The following is a 12,244-nucleotide window of genomic DNA, read 5'->3' as shown; positions in this document are numbered from 1 at the left end:
CCCTGAAATTACTCTTAAAAGAGTTAAAATTTTGCATTATAGATTATAATACAAACATTATGATTATAAAACTTACACACCCCCTTGAGGCGAATCAATAACACATTCTCCCATGAAGAGGGTACTCCAGATCATCTAAGGATACTTGGCTGAGTCATGGGGTTGTTTGAAATCAATTGGCAAAGAAATAAAATTTAAAAAATAAAATCCAAGTAAAAGAGAATAAATTAAGTTGTGAATGAAATGTAAAATTTGAAAATCTTATGTGCAAAAAAATGTAAGGAAAAATAAACTTATAACATGTCCTTGAATCAAGGCCCAATGAAAGTGATTTAAGCAGTTTGCAATTACCCATTCAGGAGCCAGATCTATAGAAAGTTGCCATTCTATATATATGAGAAATAACAGGACTAACTATATGTGCAAGGGAAGTGTTTTTCCCTGGTCTGATTTTTCCTGCACCTTCTCAAGTAATGAGCCATACTGATAGCCAATCTTAGGTGCTTACTAGGAAAAGAAGCTCATGGGAAGTCTGGCCTCTAACATGTTAGAAAGCTGTAACCCCGAACCTCAAACACTAGTTTCAAGCCCTTCAGTATTGGCATAGAACTTCCTCAATCCATGGTCTGTATGACCTTTTGCTCCTTGGCACTTTGAAGATTCTCAGTCAGTCTCCATGACCTGGTGGCTCTTTTTTGCTCCCTTCTTCTGGAATCAGACAGAGACACATTAATCACAATCCCATAATATTTACCAATAATTGGCAGGTTTCTATAGTCCAACGCTTTTTGGGTATAAATTTATGTGCTAGGCAAATGGACATCTTAGCTTATTTTTATTGCAAAAATCAAAACAGTCAAAAGTCTATTTAAGCTGGTGACGTGTTTTCAATGTAAAAAAAATGAGAGAGAAAGGGTTTTTGCATACTTCCCAAGTCTCAGGTGGCAGAAACAGCTCTAGGAGCAGTGGCTGGGGTTTGGGATCAGTGACAGAAACAGCAGCAGCAGCAAGGCAGGAAACTGGCATTCGGGCAGTATGGGGGTCAGCATTGACAGGAACAGTTAGTCAGGGGCAGAGGCAGCAGCAGTTATTCAGCATTGGAACAACCTAGCAGGAGCTGGGATCAGCACTGGGTGGCAGGAAAAAGCTAGGGATCCAGGGAAGGTCCAGCAGGTGAGGCGGGCACTCACTGAATCCAAGTCCATGGGGAATATATAAACTAGCAGCCAGAAACGGGCTGGTGGAAAAATGGCATTCCCGTTTTTAAAAAATGCTCAAAGGAACTGAGCAAAGTGGCCAAAAATAGCACAAGAGCAGGTCTGAGGCTCCGGGGAGGATCCGGAGGTGTCTCAGAGTTGTGTGGCTTGGTAGGCTATCTGAAAAATTGAGAATTATGTCTCCAATGGGAGAGAGGGGGATGGTGCACCTGGGAAGTCCCAGCTGGGAACTATTTCCACAGGGAATCTGAGGCTAGAGTCTGAGATCCCTTCATAAGTTGCCAAACTTACAAATAAAATGGATAGAGATTGATACAGGCAAAGGTATTAATATTTTATTTAAAGCCATGTTGGTAAATTTGAGAAAGACCACGAGCCTGCTAAGATCTAATTCAAATCGCCCGCCATTACCTCCTGCCCACTTGGCTGCTTTGTAGGAAAAAGACCATCTTCCAATCACCTCAGGAGTCTTATACTGTTCTCTACGTAATCACACATCCTTCCTAAGAGGAATCATGGGAAATGTAGTTTCAAAGTCCCCTAAACGTCCACAGGAGGTTTATGTCATATATCTAAATATCGAAGCTCAATGAACCCAAAAGAACCCCCAAAAGAACCCCAAAATTCCAATAACACAGTGTCTTGTTCTGAGGCACACACATAAAAATTGTATGTGGCCAAATTGAAACTGAAGCCTTCTGGACCCTAACCTCAGGTCTCTCTCTGTCCACTACACTCTAGCTGCCTCTAATTTTGTGAAAATGGAAAACTATGGAATGAGTCCATCTTTCTACAAAGAAAATACACCAGAACCAAATTTACTAATTCCAAATTGATTTCATGATCTTGTCCCTCGTCCTCTCCCCAAAAATCAGTGCTTTGGAAACGATTCTTCAGGAGTCCTCATCAGCATCCTGTAGTCACTGCTTACATTCCTCTGTCTCTGTTAGCACTGACTGACTGGCTGAGAAACAGAATTGGGAACGAGGAGTACTTGAGTTCCACAGTGGAAGAAGCACAGATGAACCAGAGTGGACAGTACGTGAGGTTTATAGGAGGTTTAGGGAGTGAGGAGTAGGTAGGGCAATGGGACAAGAGCTGACCTCTCAAGGTCCCTATGTCTGGGACTTCAGATTGATCCAGAACTATAACCCATTTCCCCAGCCTTGGGTTAGGAGTTTGTGCCAGAAGGGAATGTGACAGGATTGGCCACGGGGAGTGGGGCAGAGGATCTGGCTACTGCTTATTACAGGTCCCATGCAGAATAACAGGCACATCCTATCCTGGGTTCCCAGCGTTGCAAACACTTCGGTATGAGGGCAGACTCATGTGGGAACCTCATGAACCCCTCCCTAAATGGAGTCACTGGATTCACATGCCTTTCCCTGAAGAGAACTGAATGCCACGTTTCTCTCCATCCTCCTCCCTGACTGATTCCCCATGCCCAGGGTTTGCAGTTCCCAGAGAAGTCATGCTCTCTTATCCTGAGCAAAGGGAAACCCCATGGATGCTTGAGCAAGAAGGTGTGAAAAACTGCCATTCAGGTGAGTGAGGTGAAAAGTGGTGTGTGAGAGCTGTGGTTACCAGACGCTTCCCTGTGCTGTAGTAAAGCATGGACTAGATTTGAGGGTAGGAAGACCTGTTGTGGAATTCTTTTTCAGATGTGTTTAGCAGTGGCTTCCTGTGCAAGTCACTGAACCCCTCAGCCTGTTTCCCTATCTTTAAGAGAAATGACTTGTCTTTTAGCTCCCCTCAGGGGGATCAGTCTATGACTCTCTACAAAGTCATCATTTGGGATTTACGGCCATGAACCTTCCTGAAGGTACAGGAAGGGCTGAGTTTATCTACTCTGAGCTCTTTATTATCCAGAAAAACGTACGAGGGCTTGCTCTGTGCCAAGTCCTGGGCCACGTTATAGGGGACATAAAGGGCAACTCTGGACATCCCCTGCCTCCTGAAGCTCACCCTCTACCAGAGCAGATAGCAGCATTCTGACAGTTCTGTAGAAGCCCTCTAGATACTAGATCCACTGCAGCCAATCAGGAGAGGGAAGGCTCTGAAGGGAAGGAGCACTAGAGAGGTCTAATGGGCACAACTCACTGCAAATGGCCATGTCTAGTAGTTTAGCCCTGAACCTGAGGATAAACCTTGGATGATATCTTTTGGGGATGAAGAGATCAAGTGAGAGTGTTTGGAGCATTGGGGAGAAGTGGTTTATTGGTTACAATAAGAAACGAGTCATTAATTCATTAGTGTGGTAAACACTGAAAATTAAAGAAAATATGAAGACTAGAGGAAAGAATAGATGAAGTTGAGATGAGCAATGGGATGGGCTTCTTTGACCATGGGAAGAGATTTTTCTTTAGCTAGGAACATAATGACCTTTTTCTCTGATCCTGAGGCCAGAGAAGAAGAGGAGGCAGCTGTGTTGGGAGAGATGTGGAGGATAAGAGAGGTCTGCAGAGAGGTCCAGCTTTTGTTCAGTGAAATATGAAGCCAAGTTCTCAGCTCAGAAGGTGAGACGGGGTGGGAGGAGGCCATGAGAGAGAGCTGGACACCAGGGGAATATAGGGAAGACTGCTGTGGTGGGTAGCAAATGGAATCCATGAGGGAGCCATCACAGGATTACCTTGCCATGGTGAGGATCCTGCTGTGATCAGAGAGCCTCAATGTAGAGTGGAGTCAGCCAGCTGTTTTCCTGATTTTCCTTCTCTCTATTGACCTGCAGCCCATAAGGAGGAGTGAGGACTGCAGTCTTACCTGGAAGTGATCCAAGGCTAACCTTTGTAGAAATCATCACCTCTGGGCACGAATCTTTGTCCTGTTGTGACAGAAGCCTGTGACCACAGCATGTCAGTGTAGGGGGATGAGAGCCTAGAAGGAAGTCTCTGGGATCTTCAGGATTGAGTCTGTTCAGGTTCCAACAGAGTTACTCTTGATTCCTGAGAAATAAGGGCCAGAGAGGATTCTGGTAGAGCTCAGGGCACAGTCAGTAAACATGCATTAAATATGAAATAGGTTCTGCAAACTGTGCTAAGCCCTGAGTATAGAAAAAGGAAGGACCAAAACAGTCTAAGATGTCCTGGAGCTCACAGTCTAGCATCCCAACATGGAGGTGGTTTAAAAAGATGATCCAGGGAGAAGAGTCTTGGGCAATGGAAATGCATTCGTTCAATAGGAAAATCAGGAACTAGAAGAATGAAGAGAATGACAGTTTAAGAAGAAAAGCAAGCAACAGAGGAAACAATCAAAATTATAATGATTAAATAAAAGCCACCATTTGCATAAGGCACCTACTATGTGTTACACACTTTGTAAATATTTTCTCATTTGATCCTCATAGGAACCTAGGATTTGCTGATTTTATTATACCCATTTTATATTTGACAAGAGGGAGACAGAGCTCCTGCGAAGTCCTAGCAAGTTTCTGAGGTAGAATTAGAATAGGCCACCACCCGTATTGTGTTTTTAAGAATATTATGAAAATGCCAGCATCTATATGAGATGGAAAATAGGAAGAGAATTATACAAGCTTTCTTGCAGAGGGATGAAAATTCTTGTTTTGGTTTTAGTTCTCTAACCAGTCAACAAAATGCATTGCTAGCTCTCCTATGAAAGATTTGTGTTTCCTAGATGATAAATGTACTTGGAGATCAATGGCATATATCCTTTTTGTTTTATTTTTTTAAACAATGTTTATATATAAAACCACCTCTGTAAGGATGGGATTTAATTGTTTCTACCACTGTCACATTGGCTCCACTCTCACTGAAAGTACTGAATGACTTGCCTGTGTTGCCAAACAATTCCTTTAAGAAACTCTCAGACAGAAGAAGGATAACATAAATGGAGGTAAGTTCAGATCAGAAAACAACTACAGCATTGCAGTGAGTGGCCCGTGAAGAGCTGTTTTTGTAAAAAAGTTGTGATCAGTAATGGTTTCATAATGGCCTCTACTCTGCAAGTCTAGTGACTTGGATTGCAAGGAGCCTGCTGTCTGCTGCAAGAATGCAAACTCAAAGAACATCACAAAAAATTACGTAATGCTCACAGATAAGGTAGATTTTGAAATAATGAGATATATTGTATTCATGTACCCAGTAGTATTGTACCTCTGAACATAGGCAATTAAAATGAAAGCAAAAAGGAAAGATTAAAAGTGAATTGTCTACTAGTAATAACAGAGCCTGCCCAGGACAAAGTTTAGTCTCAGCTGCCAGGATTTGGGTGAAGGTACTCAGCCATCCATTTTGAGGTCATGTTCTGAATTAGGAATATAATAATGCCAGCCTTGCCAAAATCACAGGTTTTTTATGAAGATCCAATGGGATCATATGTGATACTCTTTGTTAATTAAATTGTTATTTAGATTTGAGGTAGTGGCATTTTCTAAGAATGGATTGTGCCCATTTTAGATGGAAGACTTCTTCTTACCTGGCCAAGTGGATATAAAGCAGTTTATGTTCTGACAGTGGATGAAAGGAGATCATTATATATCTATATGTGTAACTATCTGTATGTTTGTTTTACTGTTTGTTTCTTTTAGGAGAGATTAGACATGAAATGAATGCAAAACCATCAGAGGTTAGCCTTTCTGTGGAAGAAATGAATCAACAAAGACTCATGAGTGATGGTCCAGATAACTTAGCTTTCAGAGAATTCTGTATTGAATCTCAACATTCATCGCTTGTTGAACATCAAAGAATGCACAATGAGCCAAAATCTAGTGAATATAATCAATGCGGAAAGACTTTTATGCACAGGGCTAGTTTTGCTGTACATCAGAGAGTCCACACTGGGGAGAAACCTTATGAATGCAAGCAATGTGGAAAGACATTTAGTCGGACCTGCACTCTTGCTGTACATCAGAGAATCCATACTGGGGAGAAACCTTATGAATGTAATCAATGTGGAAAGACATTTAGTCAGAGGTCCAGTCTTGTTGTACATCAAAGAATCCACACTGGGGAGAAACCTTATGAATGCAAGCAATGTGGAAAGACATTCAGGGGGAGGTTCCATCTTGTTGAGCATCAGAGAATCCACACGGGGGAGAAACCTTATGCATGCAAGGAATGTGGAAAGGCATTCACTCGGAGCTCCCATCTTGTTGTACATCAGAAAATCCACACTGGGGAGAAACCTTATGGATGCAAGCATTGTGGAAAGACATTCAGGGTGAGGTCCTCTGTTCCTGTACATCAGAGAATCCACACTGGGGAGAAACCTTATGAATGCAAGCAATGTGGAAAGTCATTCAATCAGAGGTCCCATCTTGATGTACATCAGAGAATCCACACTGGAGAGAAAACTTATGAATGCAAGCACTGTGGCAAGATATTCAAGGAGAGTTCCAGTTTTGCTCATCATCAGAGATTCCACATTAGGGAGAAACCTTATGAATGCAAGGAATGTGGAATAGCTTTCAGGTTTAGCTCCCAACTTGCAAAACATCAGAGAATCCAAACTGGGGAGAAACTTTATGAATGCAAGCAATGTGGAAAGACTTTCAGGAGGAGCTCCTATCTTTCCGTACATCAGAAAATCCATACTGGGGAGAAACCTTATGAATGCAAGCAATGTGGAAAGAAATTCAGGAGGAGCTCCTATCTTGCTGAGCATCAGAGAATCCACACTGGGGAGAAACCTTATGAATGTAAACAATGTGGAAAGACATTCGGGCAGAGGTCCAGTCTTGCTGCACATCAGAGAATCCACACTGTGGAGAAACCTTATGAATGCAAGCAATGTGGAAAGACATTCAGGGAGAGGTCCTATCTTACCGTACATCAGAGAATCCATACTGGGGAGAAACCTTATGAATGCAAGCAATGTGGAAAAACATTCAGGAATAGCTCCCAACTTGCAAAACATCAGAGAATCCACACTGGAGAGAAACCATATGAATGTAAGCAATGTGGAAAGACATTTAGGGAGAGGTACTATCTTGCTGTACATCAAAGAATTCACACTACAAGCAATATGGAAAAACATTCAGGGGGAACTCCAGTCTTGCTGTATATCAGAGAATCCACACTGGGGAGAAACCTTATGAATACAAGCAATGTGGAATAGCTATCATGGTGTAATAATTAAAAACAATGTTCAAATTTTAAGAGTTAAAAAAGGTCATGGTTCCCTTTTATAAGAATTAAATATTAAGTCATCTGGCTGTTAGGAACTTTATTACAGCAATGTAGAGAGAATAGAGAGGGAAATATATAAGAGATAAAGATTTTTCTAGCCTACCACCCTAAGTGTCAATCTGATGGAATCCAACTAGCCCCCTGACAAAGTTCCAATCTCTACCAAGAGAGGGAAAATCTCAGCCTCCAGGTTCTAATTTTGGGATAGAAGTCCTTGAGTTTTCAGCCTGAGTCACCAGCCCAGAATGAATTCCATGTTCTTCAGACTTTTGTCTTGCTTTTATCAGTCATTTTCGCCATGTCACTTCTCTGAAACCAATCATAGTCCTTTAACTTGCCTGGAAACACTCAGGAATGCAGTGCCTGTGAGACCAATTTCCTGTCTTGTTGGCTTCAACTTCCTTTCTCAAAAGGTGTGTCTATCCTTACAAATCTCTATGGTAAAAGGACCTCCAGGTCCATGTTAATTAAATTTAAACAAAAAGAGGTGAAATCAAAGTCCCTGAGTATGTTAAAAAGAATAAAGAAGGATAATTCCATTTAGACAAGGGAAAGCTCCAAATTTGCTCAACATTAGAGATTCCACACTGGTGGGAAACCTTATCAATGGATGCAATGTTGAAAGTCATTCAGTTGGAGCTCTATTCTTACTATTGTTATGGAATAAAAGGAAATATGATGTTATGGAATAAATGGGAAACATAAAGGGCTAATCAACAGAGGCTATGTACTTGAGAGTACTGGAAGGAATAGGCTGGGTCCTACAGGAAGGGAGGCTATCTCTATGATATAAGATGAATTGGGTCAGCCAGACATGGTATGGGTCTGACTGAAGGGTTTATTAAGCCCCTACTGTTATTCTAGCTCCCTTGAGGCGAGGAGTCAAGAGGCCCCTCCCTGCCAGTGAAAACTGAAACCAACTGGAAGTGACAGCTGGCCACTTCCTGCCCAAGATGGATGCCTGGGTTTGCCCTCAAGAAATAAAGAAAAGTTATTCCTTTCCTTCTTCAGCCTTTGCCCTACTAGTGGGTACAATGATACGCCAGAAACTCTGTATAAAATCAAAGGGATTTATTGTTGCCAATGGCAAGCTTAGGGGAAAAGGGATTAGGATCTGGTAACTGCTGCTAAGGGAGAAGCTGGTGCTGGAGGAGGGTCACTGAAGAGCCAGCTCCCTCAGCCAAGGATAATTTCCCTGCCCTGATGTAAAGGTTCAGCAGATTGGTAGATGAGGTGATGGTTTGGTTTAGGTTATTCCTGCCTGTCTATAAAAGCTAATTCCCACAATTTCCACCCACCAAATTACCCTTCCTCCCAGGTCCCAATGGGGAAATCCAGGGAATAGCAGGATGTCAAGGGAGAGGTCCAGGGAATCAGGCAAAGCCCAAAAGCCAAAGGCCCCTCAGTTGGTTCTGCAGGACTATTTATAGTCTCAGGCTCCAACGGTTTTTGCTGTGAGGCCAGGGTCAACATTCTATCCCTTCCAACTGTCAGGGATGCTACATTTGTTTTGCAAAAGCAAGAGCTTTTGCTGCAACCCAGCATTACACTATACATCATAATTTAATATGGAAAATTCAATCCGAAAAACCTTATGAATTCAAGCAATATTTACCTTTTCTTCACAAATGCATGAAATTCTTCTATTTTATTGTGACCATTTTTCCCCATGAAAGAATACAGTTTGTTCTGATGAGTAGATGATTCTTGGGCATAAACCCAGTTCCATTGCCTTCCAGAATATCAATCCAGAATTCCAAGCCTTCTGATGCTTCAAGAAGGTGCTAGATCCTCTAATTCTGACTGGGCCTCCATGACATTTCAATTGGTTCTTTCTTGCTGCTTAAAATATTTTCTACTCCTGAGAGCTTTTGAATTTCACTATAAAATTCCTGGGAACTGTCACTTAAGGATTTATTAGAGGAGATTATTTGTGAATTCTTTCAATTTCTGTTTTACTCTCTTGTTCAAGAATATCATGGTAGTTTGACAATTCTTGGGACATTATATCGACTTTTTTATCACTACTTTCATGTCGTCCAATAATTCTTAGATTGTGTCACCTGGATCAATTTTTCATGACAGTTTTTTTTTAAATAAGATAGTTCGTATTTTATTTTTTGTTTTGTTGTTTCATGGTCATCAGCTTCTATTTGCCCAGTTCTAATTTTTAAGGACTGATTTTGTTCCATCAACTTTTGAACCATCTTTTCCATTTGGTTCATTCTGCTGGTCATGTAATGCTTTCTTTTTTTGAGTTCTCTTTTTTCTATTTGATCAATTCTGCTCTTCAAGCTGTTATTTCTGTATTACTTTTATTTCTCTTCCCCATTTTTTTCCATCTCTCTTATTTGATTTTTGAAATCCTTTTTGAGCTCTTCCACTACCTGAGATCAATTTCTATTTTTCCTTGTTTTGCATGTGATTGCTTTGATCTCATTGTCTCTTATAGAGTCTGTACCTTACTATTTTCCATGTTTTGGTTTTTCTTTTGCTCTTTGCATTTTTGCAGTTTAAAATTTTTCTCATATTTTAAAGGTAGGCTCTGTTTTCAGGGTAGAGGGACACCCTTTTAAACTTCAGTTTTTCCCTCAGGTCTAATTCAGAGTTTTTGTGACTTTCACTTCTAAGTTGGTATGAGGGCCTGTAGGTTGAGTCCTCTAGAAGCTGCTAATTCAATCTCCTGTATGGTCCTGCTGATGGGCTGAAGAGCTCAGAGCCCTGTGAGCTAGTCTGCCCTAGGTCCAGGACCATCACCACCGGCATGAATGAGTAAACATCATGGACTTTGAGACCTCTCTGAAAGCCAGTGACAGAGCCTGTGACTTCAAGGGTTGGGCATGGGATGCTCTGCTGTTGACTTAGGTAGGGTCCCTGGGTCTCAAAGTTGTCCTGTGTTCAGGCTCAGAACCCAGTGCACTAGATGAGGGGTGGGTAGTGTGATAAGGAAATCAGAAAGGAAGGGCCAAAGCAGAGGCAGAGGGAGAATTTAAAAACCTGGAGACACTGACTCTTAGGGCAATTGGTCCTGGACTGAGTCTCTAGAGGTGCTGTACCTTTCCTGGCTATAGCATCCTTTACTGGCTCCTTTTTATTCTTACACTCTCAACTGTCAGACAGGACAGTGTGAGATTCTTCTTGAAGATGTTGAATCAGGGCAGTAAGCTGATATCAAATAACAGGTAACTCATTTAATTAACTGATACAGGAATATCTTGATGGTATGGGGATTAAGGAAAGATGGGAAAGTAAAAACATGAATCATGGAACCATGGAAAATTTTTCTAGAAATAAAAAATTAATAAAAAACATTTTAATCTATCTACATGAGTTAGTGTTTATAATACAAATATATATGTACAATGTATATGTATCAAACTTTACAAATGAGAGTAACAGAAGCACTGTTAACCATATCAAAGAATCAATATATCCCTTGCTTTGGCTAGGTTGCTTGAAACTCAACCAAATGCAATATTTACGTATATATATATATATATATACATATATATATATATATACATGTGATGTAGAGATACTTTTTTATAAATGCACGAGGTCTATGTGAAGATGTAAAATAAAGATATATAAGACTGTGTCCTATGTAGTGTATTTTTACCTACAGTGTTCTGTGACATGTGCATACTCACTTCTGCTCCTATGATTCTCTGTCAATTCTGAACACAGAATTCTTCTAGACATCTATGTACTGTTGCATGCATTCTACTATGTGGCATGTTAATGTGTACATGATGTGATTATGTTGTCAACATGAAAACTTTACATTATCCAATCCCACAGTCTTCTTCTTGTCATTGTGTTACCCAATTCACAGTCTTAATCAAAGATCTTTCTTATCCTGCTCTTTCTGCTGAAAAATCCTTGCAGTGTATTCATGTTTTAGTCTTCTGGCCTTACTCTGTTTCTGGATACACATATTGTCTGTTTTCAAATATTCGTCTGTAGGATGACTTGTCACCTTCTTATTGTGGAACAGTTGTGGTTGTGAAATTTTTGATTGTGTTAATTGTGTCAAAAATTTTATGTTGTACTAATTTTGATTTTTACTTTGAATGAATTATTTTGGTTCCATCTTCATCTGTGTCATTGTTATCAGTGCTTGGATTTACTTATGTGTGTTTTTTTAGATTGCTGCTGATGTAAATCAGTTGTTATTATTACTGGCTCTTCATCATGAGCTATTTCTTCTTTTGCTGATTTCACATGCGTGATTTAAAACCAAGGATCTCTGTCTTTTACTTTTATACTTGTAGGAATGGTGAGCAAAATTTCATGAGGTCCCAACCATTTTGGATCAACAATAGACTTTGTAGTGAAGTTCCTAATATATACTTTATCTGCCAGTTTGAATTGATGCAAGCTAAAGTCAAGAACTCTTTGGTTTAATAAGCCTAGTCTATGTAGCTGATCTAGTCTCTTTTTTAATGCTTTTATATATTCAAATACCTTATATTCAGCTCCTAGATGTGACAAGTGAGCTGATGTTTGAGGTGCAGTTCCGTGCCGTGGGGAATGACCATAGAAGGGTTCAAATGGTGATAGATGAGTGTCACCATTAGGCTGGCTCCTGAGATGGAATAAAGCAATTGGTAGAACATCCACCCATTTGAGATGACTTTCTGAGCAGAGTTTCCCAATCAAAGTTTTTATCTGCCAATTGAACCTCTCCATTTACCCTGATGACTGGGGGTGATAAAATGAATGTAGAAGTCCTTTTATCCCAAGGGTCTTATAAATATCTTGCAAAATTTTGTTAGCAAAGTGCGAACCATGATCAGAATCAATGCTAGCATGGATTGAAAAAAGAGGGACTATTTCTCTTAGAAGGACTTTGACCACAAATGCTGCATTGTTCCTCTT

General features: G+C 40.5%; 1 protein-coding gene across 1 annotated transcript in view; it reads left to right on the top strand.

Annotated features, from left to right (window-relative positions):
• Window positions 1-12,244, top strand: part of LOC123230605 (zinc finger protein 501-like) — a 95,949-nt gene that overhangs the window by 76,795 nt on the left and 6,910 nt on the right. The window contains exon 6 of the mRNA XM_044656735.1: window positions 5,987-6,395. Within this exon, the coding sequence (XP_044512670.1) occupies window positions 5,987-6,395 (409 nt within the window). The remainder of the gene's footprint in view (window positions 1-5,986; window positions 6,396-12,244) is intronic.

Source organism: Gracilinanus agilis, chromosome 1 (assembly GCF_016433145.1).
Source record: "Gracilinanus agilis isolate LMUSP501 chromosome 1, AgileGrace, whole genome shotgun sequence".
Classification (NCBI taxonomy): domain Eukaryota; kingdom Metazoa; phylum Chordata; class Mammalia; order Didelphimorphia; family Didelphidae; genus Gracilinanus; species Gracilinanus agilis.
Note: the sequence above shows the minus strand (reverse complement) of the source record. Positions and strands in the feature narration are given on the sequence as shown.